General features: G+C 47.5%; 1 protein-coding gene across 7 annotated transcripts in view; it reads left to right on the forward strand.

Moving 5' to 3' along the window:
• LOC144602268 (uridine phosphorylase 1-like) overlaps positions 1-22,039 on the forward strand; it is a 48,838-nt gene that overhangs the window by 2,650 nt on the left and 24,149 nt on the right. For 6 of the 7 annotated variants that reach the window (XM_078415162.1, XM_078415213.1, XM_078415204.1 and 3 more), the window contains exon 2: positions 15,968-16,025. In XM_078415162.1, the coding sequence (XP_078271288.1) occupies positions 15,968-16,025 (58 nt within the window). Of the gene's footprint in view, positions 1-15,441; positions 15,524-15,967; positions 16,026-22,039 lie in introns of those variants that run through there. The other variant, XM_078415196.1, reaches the window with a different exon arrangement.

The raw sequence follows: 22,039 nt of genomic DNA on the forward strand, positions 1-22,039 counted from the left end.
GATTCAGTGTCCCAAATTGACTTCTTGTGCGAAAGAGAAGCATCTGAGCCTCATAATCTGATGTTCTAAACGGCAAGTAGCAGACCTTAATGTTCAGACCTTAATGTTGGACAACCTCTGGGAATTTTTTTTTGGGGGGGGGGTTGAAAGAAAGGTGATGAGGTGGATGTGATAAAGGGGTGGTTGGGGTAAATGAGGTTGAGAGGATGGGTGGCTACTGTGTGTCATGGCGATGAGTCATGATAATAATATGCAAATATAAGCCATGGCAGTGCTGGCTCGAAGGGCCGAATGGCCTCCTGCACCTATTGTCTATTGTCTAAATAGCTTGACCTTGGTATCAGCGGACTTGTAGGGTCAGATGGTGTGTACGCTGTGTAAGCCAAGGCAGGAGGCAGAGATATTAAACATAGAGACTAAGGAATGTAAATTGTAAATATTGTATCAGTATCATTATTCCACATCAGAGGCGAAGATGTGACATTGGCGACGAGGATATTTTGGGACATTTTGGATTCTGAATCCGTGGCAACGAGCTGGAAAAAGGTTAGAAAAAGGTCATAATGGCCGTCGCTGGAGCTGGATTCTTAGCACTTTGCGGAGTTCCACACTTTGATCCAACGGGTGATGCGAGTATCGTCAGCCTGAAGTGGAATGCTTGGCTGGAGGAATTCGAGGCCTACACCGACAGTCGCGGGATCTTTCTTGATGAGAGTACACTGGGGCAGAAGGCTCAGCGGAGAGCTTTGCAACTTTTCACCCCGGGGCCAGCAGTTCGAGAAATGTTTAAAACACTCCCTGGCACACATGAAGGAAGACTATAAGAAAGCCGTTGATGCATTGAACAGTCATTATGTGGTGGTGCAAAATGCTACATTTCAACACCATTTATTACGCAAAACGAAACAGGAAGAGGGTGAGACTGTTGCTCAATTTGTGACGAGACTCAGACAGGTGACAGTAGGATGCAAATATGTGGCTGCTGATGTGGAAAAACAGATATTCATCATCATATATCATATATATACAGCCGGAAACAGGCCTTTTTGGCCCTCCAAGTCCGTGCCGCCCAGCGATCCCCGCACATTAACACTATCCTACACCCACTAGGGACAATTTTTACATTTACCCAGCCAATTAACCTACATACCTGTACGTCTTTGGAGTGTGGGAGGAAACCGAAGATCTCGGAGAAAACCCACGCAGGTCACGGGGAGAACGTACAAACTCCTTACAGTGCAGCACCCGTAGGATCAGGTTGTCCAGCATTTCAGGTCAGACAAGCTCAGGAGAAGGCTGTTAGAAAAAGGGGGTGAGTTAAACCTTAATGATGCTTTGTCGATTGCAGCGGCACTGGAAACTGTTGAGGGACAATTTCACAGCATGAAATTGAAAGGTTCCAAGGCTGGGCAAGTTAACTGCCTGTCCTACGGTAGACCAAGAAGTAAGCCTGAACGTGAGATTGGGTGTTGCAGGTGTGGCAACAAGGGCCACTTAGGGAAAGATGCATGTTGTCCAGCAAAAGGTAGAACATGTAGGAAGTGTGGAGACAAAGATCATTCTGCAAAGAAATGTAAAAGTAAGGTCAGGGACAAGACAAGTGATTACAACAAGAGTGAACCTTCCAAGGCAAGGGAGAAAGGGAAGTCCAGTGACAAGATAGACAGTCCTTGCAGAAAAAGAAGGGTCACGTCTGTCACGTAGAGGGTGATTTCAGAAGTGATGAGGACAGTGATGAACCTGGTGAGCATGCTGTTAAAAGGAATTATCAGTTTGCATTGAATGATAGCCATCTCGAGAAAGTTGCAGTGACCATCGGAGGTGTTACAGTACCAGTGATTGTAGATTCTGGTAGCGACAGCAACGTAATTGACAGATCACTTTGGGAATGCTTGAAACAGCAGAAAATCAAGTGCACGTCAAGGAAGTGTTAAATCCATACACTGCAACTGAACCATTGCAGACCATTGGATGTTTCACGGCTAAAGTAGAAGTCGGAGATAGAAAAGCCGATGCAGAATTCATGGTGATTGAGGAGAAGGGAGAACCCCTGCTCTGTAGAAGTACAGCTCGAGAGCTGGGAGTGCTTCACATCGGAGTGCATGTCAATTCAGTGCAGTCATATGATGACATGAGGTAGGAATTTCACCCAGTATTCCATGGGTTTGGAAAATTGAAAGGCCGGCAAGTGAAGTTTGCCATTGATGAAACTGTCAAGCCGAAAGCACAACCAGTGCGCAGAACGCCATTTGTACTTCGTGGAAAAGAAGCTAAAATCAAGGAGTTGATTGATCAGGTCATCATTGAGCCAGTTGAGCGTTCGACACCATGGGTGAGTCCAGTAGTGATAGTGCCGAAACCCAATGATGACATCAGACTGTGTTGACATGAGGAGAGCCAATGAGGCAATAATCAGATAAAGTCGCCCTATTCCGACGATCAATGAGGTGCTACAAGAGGTATCAACCAGTAAAGTGTTCTCCAAGATTGATCTCAAGTGGGGATATCCCCAATTGGAATTACATCCAGAGTCAAGAGAGGTGACAACATTTGTCACTCACTGCGGATTATACCGGAACAAAAGACTGATGTTTGGAATCAATGCTGCCCCTGAGATCTATCAGTACGAAATCCACAGAGTGATTTAAGATGTACCAGGAGCAGCAAACGTATCAGATGACATCGTTGTCCATGCATCAATTCGTGAAGAGCATGACAGGAGGTTGAAGCTAGTGTTGACTAAATTTCAAGAAGCAGGACTTAATATGAATGAAGACAAGTACAAGTTTGGTGTCTCTGAGATGGATTTCATGGGACACAGACTCGTAAGTGAAGGGCTGAACCCGGCAAAGGCTAAAGTGAAAGCTATTGCAGATGCACGTGAACCTCAGAAAGCAACCGTAATGAGGAGCTTTCTAGGACTGGTCAATTACTCTGCAAAATTTATTCCAAATTTTGCTACACAGGCAGATCCGCTGAGAAAGTTGACCAGGAAAGACGTACCGTTCCAGTTTGGTAGTGAACAGAGACAGGCATTCAAAGCACTGAAACAGAGTCTAATGAGTGCAGAAACCCTTGGATATTATGATCCAGCTGCACCAACAAAAGTCATAGCTAGTCCGGACGGGAACTTGGGAGCAGTGCTGGTACAGACACATGCAGATGGACCCAGAATCACAGCATATGCCAGTCGATCTTTAACCAGCGTGGAGAGAAGGTATTCTCAAGCAGAGAAAGAAGCACTGTGACTAGTGTGGGCCTGTGAAAGGTTCCATGCTTACTTGTACGGCATTGAATTTGAACTTGTTACAGATCCCAAGCCGCAGGAAGTGATCTATTCAACAAGGTCTAAGCCATGTGCCAGCTAGGTGCTGAGACTCCAACAGTACAAGTACAAAGTAGTCCACATTGCTGGGAAAGCAAACATCACGGACCCGCTGTTGAGACTGTTGAAGGATGAACAGCTGAGAGCAACATCCACGCTAGAGATGGAAGCAGAGAACTTTGTGCGCTTCCTCGCAATTCAGTCAACGCCAAGAGCCATGACAACAAAGGAAGTCGAAAGGGAATCAGAACATGATCCTGAACTCAAAGATATCTGAGACCGTATTCACAGTGTGCAATGGGACCAATGCCCTTACAAAGCATATGTTCCCATAAAAGATACATTTTGTGTAATTGGTCAGTGTGTACTGAGAGGTAGCAGATTGGTAATCCTGCAAGCACTACGACCAAGGGTTGTGTCATTGGCTCATGAAGGACATTTAGGCATCGACGGTACCAAACAGAATTTGCGGAGCAAATTATGGTGGCCAGGTTGTAAGAGAGATGTCGAAACATTCATCAAGACCTGCCACGGATGCAAAATCACAAGCAGGAGCAACCCACCAGAACCAATTAGAAGTACAAAGTTGCCAACAGGACCATGGGTTAGACAATAGACAATAGGTGCAGGAGGAGGCCATTCGGCCCTTCAAGCCAGTACCGCCATTCAATGTGATCATGGCTGATCATTCTCAATCAGTACCCCGTTCCTGCCTACCCCTTATTCTAAATGGCCTACCCCTTATTCTTAAACTGTGGCCCCTTGTTCTGGACTCCCCCAACATTGGGAACATGTTTCCTGCCTCTAACGTGTCCAACCCCTTAATAATCTTATACGTTTCGATAAGATCTCCTCTCATCCTTCTAAATTCCAGTGTATACAAGCCTAGTCGCTCCAGTCTTTCAACATATGACAGTCCCGCCATTCCGGGAATTAACCTAGTAAACCTACGCTGCAGGACCTACGCTGTACGCTGCACGGGTTGACGTAGCTGTTGACTTTCTTGGGCCACTTCCAATAGGTGAATCAATTATGGCAGTGGTAGACTACTATAGCAGGTACTACGAGTATGCAGTGATGAAGTCAACTGCAGCAGAAAAAACTGTACAGGCATTAGCAGAGATTTTCACCAGACACGGGTTGCCTTTTACATTGTACTCCAACAATGGGCCACAGTTTGTTTCTGAGGCGTTTGCTGAATACATGAGAATCACAGGCATCCATCATCACAAGGTGACTCCCAAATGGCCACAAGCTAACGGAGAAGTAGAGAGACAAAATCAGTCCATAGAGAAGAGGATACGTATCGTCCATGACGAAGGGAAAAACTGCAAGGTGGCACTGCTAGCATACGTAGCTGTATATCGGACGACCACTCACTCAACGACAGGGAAAAGCCCAGCAGAAGCCTTGTTTGGAAGGAAAATTTGCAATAAAATGCCAGAAGTGCAAGAGATCATGGAAGACCAGGAGCTGAGAGACCCTGATGCTGAAAAGAAAGGTGCGGCAAAATGCTATGCCGACTTGTAACGAGGAGCCAGGCACTCAGAAATAATGCCTGGTAATTATGTGCTTGTGAGGCGAGATGATGGCAGTAAGATAGACACTCCTTACCATTGCCAGCCATACAATGTTGTATCGAGGACCGGCAGCAGGGTGACAGGCAAGTCTCCAGAAGGTGTTATCTACAAGACGAATGTATCGAGTGTCAAAAAGTACATGTCGAGAGACACTCGAATCGAGGTGGCCCAAAGTCTACCGAGAGCTACAGATTCAGAGGGACCAGACGACATCCCTGAGGTGGTGACCGGTGTTCCTGAGACAGCCAGCATTTCTGAGGTGGTGACCAGAGTTCCAGAGGCAGCATGCTGCAACGCAGGTGGTGAGCAAAGATGGCGTCTAGATAACAACATAACATAACATAACATAACAACACTTTATTGTCACTCGGCACAACACCGAGCGAAATTTCAGCAGTCACACAAAATACAGCAAAAAGAAAAGAACACAGGACACCCGACCCCAACACAAACATCCATCACAGTGACTCCAAACACCCCCTCACTGTGATGGAGGCAACAAAACTTCCCCTCTCTTCCCCCCGCACCCACGGACAGGCAGCTCGACCCCTACCGAGGCAAACGACACGCACAGCCCCCGCAAGGGGATGGAAGGCCCCCCGGCCGAGCCGCCCCGGGCACCGAAACGTCCCGCGGCCACACCGGGCGATGTTAAGTCCAACGGCCGAGCCGCACCGGGCACTGAAACGTCCCGCGGCCGAACAGCGCTGACGATGTTAAGTCCAGCGGCCAAGCCGCACCGGCACTGAAACGTCCCGCGGCCACACCGGGCGATGTTAAGTCCAGCGGCCGAGCCGCACCGGGCACTGAAACGTCCCGCGGCCGAGCCGCACCGGGCACTGAAACGTCCCGCGGCCACACCGGGCACTGAAACGTCCCGCGGCCGAGCCGCACCGGGCACTGAAACGTCCCGCGGCCGCACCGGGCGATGTTAAGTCCAGCGGCCGAGCCGCACCGGGCACTGAAACGTCCCGTGGTCGAGCTGCGCCGGCAATGTTAAGGCCCGCAGCCGAGCCGCACCGGGCACTGAAACGTCCCGCAGCCGAGCTGCGCCGGCAATGTTAAGGCCCGCAGCCGAGCCGCGCCCCGGGGAAGAGACCTAATAAAATAAAGGTTTCCCCCCGCCCCACCCCCCCACCCCACCCCACACCCCCACCACACACCCCCACCACACATACACAGCCAAAAACAGAAACAAAAACCATCCCAACACCGACACAAACAAAAAAAAAGAAAAAAAGACAACAGACTGCCAGAGAGCCGCAGCCGTTAGGCGCAGCCAACTCCAAGATGACAACACCTTGGCAGATTCAACAGGCTCTGATGCTCCTGCGCCAGAAACGTGACCAAAACGTGAAAGGAGAGTCCCCAAGCGATATGACGATTTTGTGTTATAGATTATAGTTTTGCTTAGTAATTATACAGATGAATATGACATTTGTTTTGTGGTTGTAATGCATTTGTTTTGTGAGTTATTGGAACACAAATGAAAACACAAAGAGGCACAAATATGCTTTGTAAGAATTTAATTGGAAAGTATTGTGGCGGCTCCCAAGGGTCGGGCCAATTCACTACCTCCATCCGCTTCATCGAGGGGAGGAAAACCGGGTGGCCGACGCGTTGTCTCGCCCCGCCATCAATACCGTTTTAGAAGTGGCGCCCAGCATTTATTATTCTGCCCTGGCGGAGGCCCAGCTAACGGACGGGGAGATGCCCGCCTACCGGACTGCCATCTCTGGCCTCCGCCTTGAGGATGTTCCCCTCAGCCCCGGAGGAGAGACGATACTGTGTGATGTGTCGGCAGGTCAGCCGCGCCCCATCGTCCCGGCCGCGTGGCACCGGAGGGTGCTCGACGTGGTCCACGGGCTGGCTCACCCATCCATCCGGGCGACGACCACACTGGTAGCTGCGCGGTTCATGTGGCACGGTCTGCGCAAGCAAGTTGGCTACTGGGCCCGCACCTGCATTCCGTGCCAGACGGCAAAGATTCAACGCCACGTCCGGGCGCCACTCCAAGAGATCGGTCTACCCTGCCGACGTTTCAACCACCTGCACGTGGACATTGTGGGCCCGCTCCCGCCGTCCCGGGGCATCACCCACCTCCTCACGGTGGTGGACCGCTTCACGCGGTGGCCGGAGGCCATACCACTGGCCGATACATCAACAGCCACATGCGCTCGTGCGTTGGCCGCGCACTGGATTGCTCGCTTTGGGGTGCCGGTGGTCATGTCCTTGGACCGGGGGCCACAGTTCACCTCCGAGCTGTGGTCGGCCATGGCCCACCTGTTGGGCGTGCGGCTGCATCACACCACGGCTTATCACCCGCAGGCAAACGGCCTGGTAGAGAGGTTCCACCGGCAGCTGAAGACAGCGCTGAAGGCGCGACTCTCCCGCCCCGACTGGATGGACGAGCTACCATGGGTCTTGCTGGGCATGCGGACTGCGCCCAAGGAGGACCTGGCTTCATCGTCAGCGGAGCTCGTATACGGGTCCCCGCTCACGGTGCCCGGGGAGTTCGTGCCCTCGTTGCTGGGGCGAGAGGAACCGCCCTCATCCACCCTACAGCGCCTCCGAGAGCGAGTTGGCAAGCTCGCACCCGTGCCGACGTCCCGCCATGGGACATTCCGCCCTTACGTGCCATCGGCCCTCCGGGACTGCGCCTTTGTGTTCCTGCGCCATGACGCCCACCGGACGCCACTCCAGAGGCCGTATGAGGGCCCGTACCGGGTGCTGGAGCACGGACAGACAACCTTTATCTTGGACATGGGGGGCCGGCCGGAGGCCGTGTCAATTGACCGCCTGAAGCCGGCCCACTTAGACATTGACCAACCGGTGCGGGTTGCCCAGCCTCGGCCACGAGGTCGCCCACCCTTCCGGGACCCACCACCTGTCCCTCAAACTGTGCCTCCGCCGGCCCCTCTGTCGACCGATTACCGTACGCGGTCCGGTCGGATTGTGCGACCACCAGTGCACTTTGTGCCTCCGGTTCTGGGGGGGGGGGGGGGTCCTGTGGCGGCTCCCAAGGGTCGGGCCATACCACTACCGACCCCTCGGCACGGGAATGGACCAGTCCAGGGGGGCGGTCCGGTACTAGAGATATAAGGACAAGGTTTTGGGCGCGAAGCCATTCCGGCAGACTCGACCCGTCTGATAACCGACTATTAAAACCTTAACGCCCCCAAAATACCTGGCTCCTTGCCTTTATTTCGGGCCTCTACCGACGCGCCACAGTATATTAGAAAGAACACATATTAATTTAAAGTTTAATTCTGGTAAAGGAGGGATGTCATGACGATGAGTCATGATAATGATATGCAAATACCTTGATCTTGGTATCAGCTGATTTGGAGGTCAGATGGTGCGTGCGCTGTGTAAGCCATGGCAGGTCGGCAGAGATTAAAAAAACATAGAGACTAAGGAATGTAACCTGTAAATGTTGTGTCAGTATCATTATTCCACATCAGAGGTGAAGATGTGACACTGGTGGTGAGAAAAGATGTATAGTGGAAGAGGGCAGGTGGAAGAAGGAAAGGTGGGTGATGGGGTAAAGGGTGAGAGAAAAGATGGGTGGTAATGTGGAGCAGAGGAGGGAGAGAGGTCAAGTGGTGAGATGTTGGGAGTGCAAGGCTGGATGGCAAAGTGTAGGGAGATCGAATGAGGGCAGACAGTAGGTGGATGGAGGGGGAGAGAGAGATGGGATGCAGGTGTTGAGATGGAGAGGGGCGAAAGGAGTAGGTGAAGGGCAAAGGAAAGGAGACAGTAGGGGAAGTGTGTGAATTGGAGAGAGGAAGAGGTGGGTGGAAGGGGGAGAGAGGGAGGAGACAGTGGAGCGAGGGAGAGTGATAGTGGAGGGCAACAGTATGTTTGGGGAGCAGAGTGAGGGTAATCCGGTGGCAGTGTAATGATGGCAGTGTGATGGAGGGATGTGATTGAAGAGTTTGGGTGGCTATCGAGATTGTTGGGCAGGTGTAGGTGGAGATAGCAAAATGATAGTTGGAGGCTGTGAATGGGAGTGAACGTGTGTAGAATTTAGGTTGCGTGGGGTGGGGGGGGGGGGGGGGGGGGGAGGGGGGAGATAGTTGTGAGAAGAAAGGGGAAGAGGAAACAAAATATTTTAATGCAGCCCGACCTCTCCCAAATCTAGAGTCTGGACTCATCTCCTTTGATTAAAAGCTAGGGTAATGCTCCTAAACCTCTTTCTTATTCCCCTCCCTTTCTCCAAGTCTGCTTCTATCTCCCTCTCTGCATCCTCCCTCTCCATAGACAACATTTTTCTTCACACCTTTGAAAATATTGGTCTTGCATTATTGTTTTACAACTTATATATAACTTGCAATTTTCATTATGGCACTATTTCTCTCTCAATAACCAAAATTTTAAAAATAATGTTTAAGATGTTGTGAATGCCATGTTGCAAAGCTGCATTGTCAGTAATGAATGTATGAACTGACAATTACATTGCAATTTTTAGTTAATAAACTACAGGTGCATGTTTTTTAAAACTCCATGCCATGTTTTACATTTTATTGTATTGACATTTGCTATTCAGATCATAGTAAAATTCTTAAAGGCATGAAGCTCTTTTACATTTTGGCTAAAAATGTGTTTAAGGGTTGCATTACTTATTTTCCAAAAGAAAACAACTTGCAGTAATCTACGCTTTTAGAAATTTACAGGTTTGCTCAGTTTACTTTTGGGCTTTTTCTAACTTGGCTTTAGCTAAAATGAAAATGTTAGGAGCTACAGGTTGAAACTCTCCAGTCTAGCACCTTTGGAATCTGACTAGTGCTGAACCACAGAAATTGTCTCTGTTTTAATACAATACAATACAATACAATACAATATATCTTTATTGTCATTGTACGGGGGTACAACGAGATTGGGAATGCGCCTCCCATACGTTGCAATAAATCAATTAGCTAATCAGTATTAATTTAAACAACCCAATGAAACAAATTAGAACAGTTTTAAAACAGAATAAAGTACAAGTAAATCTGTGCCGGTTCGCTGTGCAATGTGACCATACGGCTCAGCAGGACCGTTTCTTAGCAGCTATGGCCCTGGGGATGAAGCTGTTCCTGAGTCTGGAGGTGCGGGCGTAGAAGGCCTTGTATCGTACTTGGGATCCTTACTTCTAAATGGAACCTCCCCAATATCATGGGCACAATTATTTTGTGGCATAAATGCCAATATGGGATAAACACACTCATCAGAGAAATAAAATACACTGTTCTGGAGCCAATAACTGCAAATTTGTCAACAAATTTTGGTGCAGTTTCAGTTTCACCATTGTTTTTCACCCACCCGTGCCTCTTTTTTAAACTTGTGTAGCCTTCTTGGTGAATATTCAGTCATAATTAATGTTCAGCTCTTGATTCAATATTTTTGCATGCTCCTTAAGCATCTCACCTAAAATCAATAGTCAATAGTCGTTTATTTGTCACATACACATAAATGTGTAGTGAAATGAAACATTACCCGCAGTTGAACAATAAGACCAATAAGAATAATCAATAAAAATGCAATAACACATACAATCACAAAAATAACACCAAACAAAAAGAAACATCCATCACTATGAGTCTCCTCCAGTCCCTCCTCACTGTGATGGAAGGCCACAATGTCTTTTCTCTTCCCCTGCCGTCTTGACCCGCGGTCAGGCTGTTGGAGTTGCCACGTCGGGGCGGTCGGGACTCCCGACATTGAAACCTCCGCTGGGCGGTGAAAATCCCGCGGCCTATTCCAGGCCGCTCCGGACGGTGAAAGGTCTGCGGCGGGCCGACCCAAGCCCCGCGATTCGGGACGGGTGAACACGCTGTCGCTGCCGCTGCCGGAGGTCCCGATGTCGGCCCCCATCCAGGGGCCTGCGGGCTTCCGACGTCCACGCGGCCCGCGCCCGAGTCTCCGGAGACGAGTCGCAGCCGCACCCGCAGCATCCGAAGGCAGCCAGCGCCGCAGGTGGTGAGTCCGGGCCGCGGGCTCTGCGAACCAGAGCCCCAGGTGGTCCCAAGTGCATGGCCGATGGTAGGCCGCAACGGGAACGGGGACACGACACAGAAACAAAGGTCGCGTCTCCATTCGGGAGAGAGAATTTTACAGTTCCCGTTCCCTCCCACCCCACCCCACCCAAACATAACATACAAACCCTACACCATATTAAAACTACAATTCAGACAAAAACAACAAAAAACACAAAAGACAGACGGACTGCAGGCAAGCCGCAGCTGCGACGGCAGCGCTGGCTCACACTGCCGTTATGGATAAGCGTAAATAACTTTATAAGTACACTGTATAAACTTTGTGTTCTTTCTTATTTTCAAAGTTTTCCAACACTTTTAACTTTTCTGATTTTCATTTTGGCAAAATAGCCTTAAAATTATGTTTCTATAAGTCATAAACTGTTGATGAACTAATACTATGTAACTCGTACCTGACCGAAGTTCCTTTATTTAATTTCTTCAACAATTCCACCTTTTCAAAAATGCATAATAATTAATACTTATACTTATTAGCACTGGCACCATTTCCCACACTTCTTGGCCTCTTAGAAGACATATTGTAGGACTACAAAGTAGGGAAAATATAGGTAAACCAAGAATGTATAAATAAATCACTCAACCACAAATTGGTTTTATGTTAATACAGATGCTCTGCAAACTAATGGCGCTATATTTCAAAATATGCGAGGTCATGGCTGTTGCTGAACCACAGAATGCCGGACCAGAGAGTTTCAATATGCACTTCTCACACACTCCTCGTGACCTTGTCACCTTATCCAAAACCCGCCCCTCGTAATCTCCATGCCGAGGGGCCACAAGACACCCCCAGAACTGGAGGCACGAAAACAAATCGGCAGACGAACAAGGCGGCCAAACTTCGTAATCACAACTGCTTTCTCGGGGGGCGGGACTGGCATAGGCGCAGGCGAAGCGGCCGGGATTGCGGACACCCCCGACGCCAATGCTGGGCCACCTGGTTAATGTCCAAATGGGCAGGCTTAAGGCGAGCCACCGACACAGTCTCATGCCGGCCCCTTATGTCCAAAACGAAGGTTGTAGGCCCATTCTGTAGCACCCGGAAAGGCCCCTCATACGGCCGCTGTAGAGAGAGTCGCGACACAGGAACACGTACGGGCAGTCCTGGAGCGAAGACGTGACGTGGGGACGAATCACCCCATGGTGAGACGTCGGGACCGGAGAGAGCTTGCCCACCTTCTGCCGGAGACGCTGCAGCATGGACGATGACGGTTCCTGCTGTCCGTGCGCCGCCGGGATAAAATCCCCTGGAACTGTGAGCGGAGAACGTATACTAGTTGCGGCGAGGAAGAAGCCAAGTCCTCCATCCGGGCCGTACAGATCCCCAACAAAACCCACGGCAACACGTCCATCCACTCCAGGCCCGTGAGCCACGCCTTCAGCGCGGCCTTGAGATGGCGGTGGAACCGCTCCACCAGGCCATTAGCCTGCGGATGGTAGGCCGTGGTGTGGTGGAGCTGGACCCCCAACAGGTGGGCCATTGCCGACCACAGTTCTGAGGTGAACTGGGCCGCCCGGTCCTATGAGATGTCCACCGGCACACCAAAGCGGGCGATCCAGTGTGCGGCGAGGGCTTGGGCTCACGCTGCAGTAGACGTGTTGGTCAGCAGAACGGCCTCCAGCGTAAATCGATCTATCACAGTAAGGAGGTGGGTGACGCCCCGGGAAGGGGGAAGCAGGCCCACGATATCCATGTGGATGTGGTCGAACCGACGTTGAGGCACAGCAAAACCCTGTATGGGCACCTGGACATGGCGCTGAATCTTCGACGTCTGGCACGGGATGCAGGCTTTGGCCCAGTTACCGACTTGCTTGCGCAAGCCGTGCTGAATGAAACCAGCGGGTACCAAGGCGGTCGTCAACTAAATGGACGAATAAGCCAACCCATGGATGACGTCGAGCGCCTGGCGGCGGGGACGATGGGTTGCGGCTGCCCAGTAGACACGTCACACAGGATCGTGGTTCCCGCAGGACCAAACGGCACGTCCTCCAGTACCAGGCCAGAAATCGCGGTGCGATAGTCGAGCATCTCGCCGTCCTCCAGCTGAGCTGCCGCCAAAGCGGAATAGTCGATATCAGGGGCCACTTCCAGGACGGCGCCAATGTGTACTCATAAAGCAGGCAGGGCTGGTGGCCGTCCATGAGCGTCAGCATCTCGCACATGTGGGCCGACGGCTTCCGATCGCCGAGCCCGCCCTTGTTCAGGATCCGTGCCGCTCGCTCCATGCGGCTGAGCCCGAAGGTGCGGAGGAGCAGCGCCTGAGGCTTTCATATTTGCCGCCCGCCGGGGGATCGCGCAGGTAAGGCACTACCCGACTGGCTGTTTCTTGGTCGAGCGCACCAACAATGTGGTAATAGTGGGTCTCGTCGACCGTGATCCTGCGGATGAAAAATTGTGCCTCGGCCTGCTGGAACCCTACCTACCTACGGTCCAGAAGGTAGGCAGTTTCAAGACGACCGGGTTCAGTTGGGCCTGGTCGGCCAGAATGGCGGGTTGAGCGCTGGGGTGCATATTCCACTCCAAAATGACCAATTTGGAAGGTTGGGGTCACCAATGTAGTGGGACTCGGTACAGTCCAGCTCAGAATTAGACTAGACGCCTTGTTAGGAAGGTTTTCTTTGCACAGCAAATGAACAGCACACACCCAAAGCACTCTCTCTCCTCACACACTCCTCTTGACTTTGTCACCTTATTCAAAACCCGCCCCTTGTAATCTCTGTGCCGAAGGTTCGATCAGGGAGTGGCTAAACACTCAGGTGATGCCAAATGTCTTTTATAATCACTATTTCTCCACAGTTTCAGACCATAACTGCAATCCCCTTTCTCTAATCATTTGTTTTAGTGATTCTTATTTTGTTATACAACCTGTGCATTATCCTGAGACAACAACTCCAACCTTTATCGGAAGTTTATTTCCTGAAGTAAGTGATTATTTAGAAAAGGTGATATATTCTTAAAACTTTGGGTATGTCGAAAAAGAACAAAAGAATTAGAAGTAATAATAGACTTTGCCTCCTTGTGTCTGCTCTGCGATTCAGCATGTTTTTAAGTGATCATTTTAGTGTATTTTGTTATTGTCATGTGTACTGAGGTACAATGAAATGCTTTTTTGTTGTATGTTATCCTGTCAGTGAAAAGACTATAAATGATTGCAATCAAGCCGTCTACAGTATACAGATACAGGATAATGGGTATAATGTTTAGTGCTAACACACAAAAATGGGTATTGTAGATAGTGAAACTGGTTGTCAAAAATTGCAGCGGGATCTCGATCGGTTGGGCAGGTGGGCTGATGGAATTTAATACAGAAAAATGTGAGGTGGTGCATTTTGAGAGTTTAACAGGGGCAGGACCTACACAGTGAATTGTAGGGCCCTGTTGTAGAGCAGAGGGATTTAGGAGTCCAGGTATATAATTCCTTGAAAGTGGCATCACAGGTAGTTAGGTGGTCAAAAGGGCGTGTTCTTCGTCAATCAGAGTATTGAGTACAGATGCTGGAAGTCATGTTGCAGTTGTATAAGAGTTGGTGAGATCACATGCAGAGTATTTTATTCAATTTAGTTCATCATATTATAGGAAATATGTCATATTAAAGGAAAGATGTCAAGCTGAAAAGGGTTCAGAGAAGATTTAAGAGAATGTTGCCAGGACTCGAGAGCCTGAGCTATAGGTAGAGGATCAGCAGGCTAGGACTTTATTCCTTGGAGTGCAGGAGGATGAGGGATGAGAGTTTTCAAGAGAGAGTTAGATTAGCTCTTAGGGTTAAAGGAATCAAGGGATATGGGGAAAAAGCAGGAACAGGGTACTGATTTTAGATGATCAGCCATGATCATATTGAATGGCCGAATGGCCTACTCCTGCACCTATTTTTCTATGTTTCTATCTGGTCAGCTGTCTGGTTAGCACGCAACAGAAAGCTTTTCACTGTAACCCGGTACAAAATCATGAGAGGAATAGATCGGGTAAACGTATAGTCTTTTTCCCAGAGTAGAGAAATCAAAAACCAGAGGATATAGGTTTAAGGTGAGTTGGGAAAAATGTAATAGAAAACTGAGGAGCTACTATTTTACACAGAGGGTGGTGGGTATATGGAACGAGCTGCCAGAGGAGGTAGTCGAAGCAGGTACTATCGCAACGTTTAAGAAACATTTAGACAGGTACATGGATAGGATAGGCTTAGAGGGATGTGGACCACATGCAAGCAGATGGGACTAGTGTAGATGGGACATGTTGGTTGGCATGGGCAAGTTGGGCCCAAGGGCCTGTTTCCATGCTCTATGACTCTGACCTTCTTCCTGCAATCCAATACATGTATCCCTTAATTTGCTTAATATCTAAAAATCTACCTCTTTCCTGCATTAGCTTTGGTGTCAAATGACATACATCTTTTTAGATTTTCCAGAACTTGGAAATAAATTTGACGCTTTTGATGCTGAGATTCTCATTTGAAATGTGATTCCACTTGCTTCTCGCTTGTATACTCAAAATAGAAGATTAAAATGGAGATAAACCAGGAAAGATGTAGGAATCATAGGGGTGAATGAAGCCGATTATTTAACCATTTCCAGCTAATTTCCTGCAGGTTAAAACTGGTCTCTCTTTTTTCTCGTTGCACACATGCTTAAGCATTTTTTGTATTAATTTCATTTGATAATCTAAATAACATTGTGTTCTTATTATCCACTTTCCTTCAAGAGCTTGAATGACAGCTCATTCTAGATTAGTCTTATCACTCTTTTCTGAATGGTTCATGATAGTGTCTGTGGTTTTAATATTGACTATTGATGATGAAGGCAGTGATGATAAAAAGTAATGACAGTTCTTAATGGTTCCACAATTTAGACTCAGTGAAAATGAAGGACAGCTAAAATTGTTTTTCATCTGAAAGTGTAAGTGTAAATGAGAATGTTGTGCCATCGAATAATTACAGAATATGAATTCATCTTGAAAGATTAATCATAACTCAAAAATAATGCGTCATCAGTCCCTGTTATTTTGTCATTAAATGGTTATCTTTTTTTTTCAGAACAAGAAATGGCATGTTGCAAACAGGATCCATGTAAAAAGAAGGAGACAACCTGCCAGTAAGAAATGCCACAATTATTTTGTTGTTTTATTATTTTTCATAAACTGAAATTTGGTTTCACTGATACACACCAATGGCTAGTGGTTTGAATTAAGTATGTCTCACATCCTTAACAAAATAACAAACTATTTTTACAGTAAAAATATATCTGTTGTTATCAGCATAATTGCTGACAATTTTTCACGTAACTGACCAGCATTGCTAAGCAAATGTGGATGTATAGAGGTTGCAGCAAGTATTTACAATAGTTTTGCTGAATTGTTTCCTGACTTGGAATACAAAATTTCAGAGGTTCCCCAGATCTTATGCTGGAAATACCTGAGAGAACTAACAGATGGAAATTTTAGCTAACTAATAAATATTTTTTATTTGCAGTCTTTTAGTTTTAATAACAAATTATGGTTAGCACTTGTTCCATCATTTAATTTTTAAATATATACTTTGGATATATACTTTCGTTAGGGCAGTGCAGTGGCACAGCTCATAGAGCTGCTGCCTCACAGCTCCAGTGATGCGGGTTCCATCTGACTTCCAATACAGTCTGTGTGGAGTTTGCACATTCTTTCTGTGACCATGTTGGTTTCCTCCCACATCTCAAAATGTGTGGGGTGGTAGATTAACCAGCCACTGTAAATTACCCCGAGCAGAAGTGTGTACTAGAATCTGTTATGTGTGGGAGTTAATGCTACCCTATCAACACCCACACATAACATTAGGTAGGATGTGTAAAATGAGTACTGATGGTCAGCGTGGTTTTGTTATAGGTTGAAGGGCATGTTTTTGTGCTGTATTCCTTTATGATCCATACCTTAACAGTTATGAAATATGAAATAGATGAAGCTCTGGGGGCTAGTGGAATCAAGGGATATGGGGAGAAGTTGGGCACAGGTTACTGATTCTGGATGATCAGCCATGATCACAATAAATGGCGGTGCTGGCTCAAAGAGCCGAATGGCCTCCTCCTGTACCTATTTTCTATGTTTAGATTTAGAGATACAGATACAGCGCGGAAACAGGCCCTTCGGCCCACCGAGTCCGCGCCGCCCAACGATCCCCGCACATTAACACTATCCTACACACACTAGGGACAATTTTTACATTTACCCAGTCAATTAACCTACATACCTGTTCGTCTTTGGAGTTTCTATGTTTTCAGTAGTTATATTAGTGGCCTGGCTATTTTGTAAATGGAGCTTTTTCTTATCACCCTATGTGATGGCTATATGTTGTAGAAACCCATGCCATCATGCATTGATTTTTAATTATAGACGGAGCAGCATTGAAAGTGAGTGGATGTTGAACACAACTAAATAAATGTTAACCATGTTTGCTTAATTTAGTTTAGTTTAGAGATACAGCACGAAAACAGGCCATTCGGCCCACCGGGTCCTCGCCGACCCGTGATCCCCGCATATCAACACTATCCTAGACACACTAGGGACAATTTTTATATTTACCAAGCTGATTAACCTACAAACCTGTACGTCTTTGGAGTGCGGGAGGAAACCGAAGACCTCAGACAAAACCCACGCAGGTCATGGGGAGAACATACAAACTCCGTACAGACAGCACCCGTAGTCGGGATCAAACCCGGATTGCCGGCGCTGTAAGGCAGCAACTCTACCGCTGCGCCACTGTGCCGCCCTAGAGTAGAATTTTCTCCATTATTTGTGTGGCCTGTGTTGCTGAGGGTATTACCTGATTATATTGCGGTAATGTCAGCGGGTTGCTGGGATTTTTGAACATCATATTTAATGTTGATGGTCCTTCTCTTAAAAAAAAAACCTTAGGAATAGCGAAAAAATGAGTGGACAATGCAAAAAGAAATTATGTAAATTTGTTCTGATCAGATAGTGTTAAGGAAGTAGAGAGGGGAAGAATGGTCATGGGGCAGATGCATCTATAATTTCAATTGGTTTCTTTATTGGCCCCTAAAATTGAGTGTCTGCAACTTGTATCATTATTGTGATATTAATAAAGCAACAAATGTCTCCAATTAGATTTATTGGTGTTACACTGCAAAAACAAGTGTCTTGAAGTGGAGGAAATTGTCCAGCAATTTATCTATTTTTTAAGCATTAACAATGGCTGGAGCAAATCATAGTGTCATAGTCATACAGCATGGAAACAGGCTTTTTGGCCCAATTTGTCTATGCCAACCAAGAGACCACATCCATGCTAGTACCATGTGCCCATATTTGGTCCCTATCCCTCTAAGCCAATCCTTCTAGAATAAATGCAATTATTTTCTGTGCATTAACAAGATTTTTGTGAGTAATTGCAAATGGAGAATACTCTTTAATTTCATTCTTAGGGAAACCTAAATAGTTTATATTTATCGTTTTATCTTCCCAGATATTTGAATAGTGGCAAAGCTGGTGAATGTGCAGTAATTGTGTCAGAGTGTTCATTCTAATCTTATCTGGTTATTGCGAAAAGACATGGTTTGTAAATGAGCTATGCTTTCAGAATGGTAGGACCTTTTTTAAAGAGGGTTTGGTAAAGTTCCAATACATTTTTGATATATGTTAAATTGCAACTCATTTCCAAATGTTCTTTAAATTTTTCTTATTTTACCACTCTGAATAACAGTCAGTTTACTGCTTCCGATAGCCAATCAAAATGATGAATCAGTTTTCATTCTCCGATGTTGATCTAACATTAATTCATTAATTCATAACTAAGCTGTGGCTTTTTTAGGGAAATGAGTTAATCTCAAAAAATTTAGATCACTGTGCTAGTTAAGTTTACTACTGAGTTACACAATTAATAGAACACAAAGATGATACTGCTGCTTGACTACATAATTCTCATCCCTGCAATGTGTCAGCAGATTCATTGCTTCCCCCCACCATTGCTACTAATAGATTCCTCATTGTGAATGCCCATTTTAATCTTTACAGCCAAGCTTCTGTCAGATCGGTCAGTTTAAAACAGCTACGTTAGGCAGTAATTTTGGATTGCTTTGTTGTAAATTGACTTGGTTAATCGTGTTGTGTATCGGACTAAACAATGTCAATACAGTGGTAGCAAATCTCAGAAAAATAACATTCCATTGCTAAGAACAACTTGTACATGACTGGGATGTAGGAAGCAGATATAAGTCAAACCCAGTATTCATGTATTGGCTAATGCAATTGCTATGTTACTAGGCTAGTGATTCAGAACACTGGATCAATACTCCAGACAGAATTAGTTCAAATTCTACAATACAATACAATATATCTTTATTGTCATTGTACAGGGGTACAACGAGATTGGGAATGCGCCTCCCATACGATGCAATAAATCAATTAACTAATCAGTATTAATTCAAACAACCCAATGGAACAAATTAGAACAGTTTTAAAACAGTATAAAGTGCAAGTAGGTCTGTGCCGGTTCACTGTGCGATGTGACCATCCGGCTCAGCAGGACCGGTTCATAGCAGCTCTGGCCCTGGGGATGAAGCTGTTCCTGAGTCTGGAGGTGCGGGCGTAGAAGGCCTTGTATCGTCTGCCCGATGGTAGAAGTTCGAACAGACTGTTGCAGGGGTGTGAAGAGTCTTTGTGGATGCTGGTGGCTTTTCTGAGGCATCGTGTGTTGTAGATGCCCTCCAAGGCTGGTAGCTGTGTTCCGATAGTCTTTTGAGCTCTATGGACCACCCGCTGAAGAGCTTTCCTCTCTGCCTCCGTGCAGCTGAGATACCACACAGGGATGCCATATATTAGGATGCTCTCTATGGTGCAGTGGTAGAATGTCATCAGCAGCTGTTGGGGTAGACCAGACTTTTTCAGTGTTCTTAGGTAGAACAGTCGTTGCTGTGCCTTCTTGACCAGCGCAGCAGTGTTATTGGACCATGTTAGGTCCTCCGAAATGTGAGTGCCCAGAAACTTGAAGCTGGACACTCTCTCCACACTGACCCCATTGATAAGGATCGGGGCGTATTCCCCGTTGTGTGACCTACGGAGGTTGATGATCAGCTCCTTGGTCTTGGTGGTATTTAGGGACAGGTTGTTATCAGAGCACCAGTCCGCCAGGTTCTGCACCTCCGCTCTGTATTTTGTTTCATCACCGTTGATGATCAGCCCGATCACTGTTGTGTCGTCTGCAAACTTGACAATGGTGTTGGTGTCGAATGCAGGAACACAGTCTTGTGTGGAGCTTGGGGAGTAGAGCATCGGGCTCAGAACACAACCCTGTGGTGTGCCGGTACTCAGGGTGATAGTGGAGGACAGGTGCGTGCCCATTCTCACTGCCTGCGGTCACTCCAGCAGGAAATCCAGGATCCAGTCGCATAACGACGAGCTGAGGCCTAGCTGGTGGAGTTTGGTGATGAGCTTGGTGGGGATGACCGTGTTGAAGACAGAGCTATAGTCAATGAATAGCATCCTCTCGTACGTGCCCTGTCTCTCCAGGTGAGTCAGGACAGTGTGAAAAGCCAGAGAGATGGCGTCCTCTGTGGATCTATTTGCCCTGTATGCAAATTGATGTGGGTCCAGTGAGGCAGGGATGCTGGATTTGATGTGTGAGAGGACCAGTCTTTCAAAGCACTTCGTGACTATTGGAGTTAGGGCAACCGGACGGTAGTCGTTCAGGTCGGTGATCTTTGCTTTTTTCGGCACTGGCACTATGGTAGCTGACTTCAGGCACTTGGGGACCGTAGCCAGAGATAACGACAGGTTAAAGATCCTGGTGAATACCTCAGCCAACTGTTCAGCACAGTCCCTAAGTACCCTTCCTTGAACTCGATCCGGGCCTGCAGCCTTGCTTGGGTAGACCCTTTGCAGAGCGCATTGTACTTCCTGTGTGCTCAATTGCAAGACCTGTCCCTCCGCCTCGGCTGGGGTTCTTCCACTCAAGGTGGTGTTGCCAGTTTCGAAGCGGGCAAAGAAGGTGTTTAGCTCGTTGGTTAGTGTGATATTGCTGAGGGGGCAGGCAGGGCTGCCCTTGTAGTCAATGATGTCCCTGACACCCTGCCACATGCTTCTGGTGTCCGTGGTATTGAAGTGGTCTTCCACCCGTTGCCTGTGTGTGTCTTTGGCCCTTTTTATACCTTTGTTCAGGTTTGACCTGGCAACACTGTATGCTGAAGTGTCACCAGATTTAAAGGCATTGTTGCGTGCCCTCAACAGATTCTGTGCCTCCTTATTCATCCAGGGTTTCTGGTTTGGGAACATCTTTGTTTCCTTGTCCTTGTGACATTCTCCACACAGCAGTTGATGTAGGAGAGCACAGTGAATGTGTACTCCTCCAAGTCTACCTCAGAACCGCAGGTCGCCTGTTGTGCAAACAGGTCCCAGTCGGTGCGATCAAAGCAGTCTTAAAGTTGTAGGGTGGTGTTCTCGGGCCATATTTTGACCGTCTTAATTGTAGGTGTGGTCTTGCGGATGAGGGGTTTGTATGCGGGCAGTAGAAGCAGTGAGAGGTGATTGGATTGTCCCAGAGGTGGGCACGGGAGAGCTCTGTAGGCGTCCTTTACGTTGGTGTACACTTTGTCCAGCGTGTTTGAGGCCCTGGTAGGGCACTGCATATGCTGGTGGAATTTGCGGAGCGCAGCTCGTAGGTCGACCTGATTAAAGTCCCCGGCAACAATGAAGGCACCGTTGGGGTGGGCATCCTGCTGCTTGCTGATGGCCGAGTGCAGCTGAGCTAGTGTTAGGTTAGCATTAGCCTGTGGGCTAATGTATGCGGCCATGTTGATGACCACAGTAAACTCTCGAGGCAGATAAAACGGCCTACATTTAAGCAGTAGGTACACCAGGTCTGGGGAACAGTAGCTCTCTATTGCAGTGTGGTTGGTGCACCAGTCATTGTTAATGTAGATACAGAGCCCACCGCCCTTGTTCTTACCGGAGTCCTTTGTTCTATCGGCCCGATGTAGTGACCGGTTCGTTAGCTCCACAGCCCCGTCGTTTGAGGATTTGAATCAATTCATTATTTTTAAAAGTCAGTCATGAAACTAAGTGAGGATGAAGTTCCTGGATTGTCATTAAAACTACAATAAATTATTTGCACTTTTTAGAAAAGGAA

The sequence above is a fragment of the Rhinoraja longicauda genome, chromosome 2, assembly GCF_053455715.1.
Source record: "Rhinoraja longicauda isolate Sanriku21f chromosome 2, sRhiLon1.1, whole genome shotgun sequence".
NCBI lineage: Eukaryota > Metazoa > Chordata > Chondrichthyes > Rajiformes > Arhynchobatidae > Rhinoraja > Rhinoraja longicauda.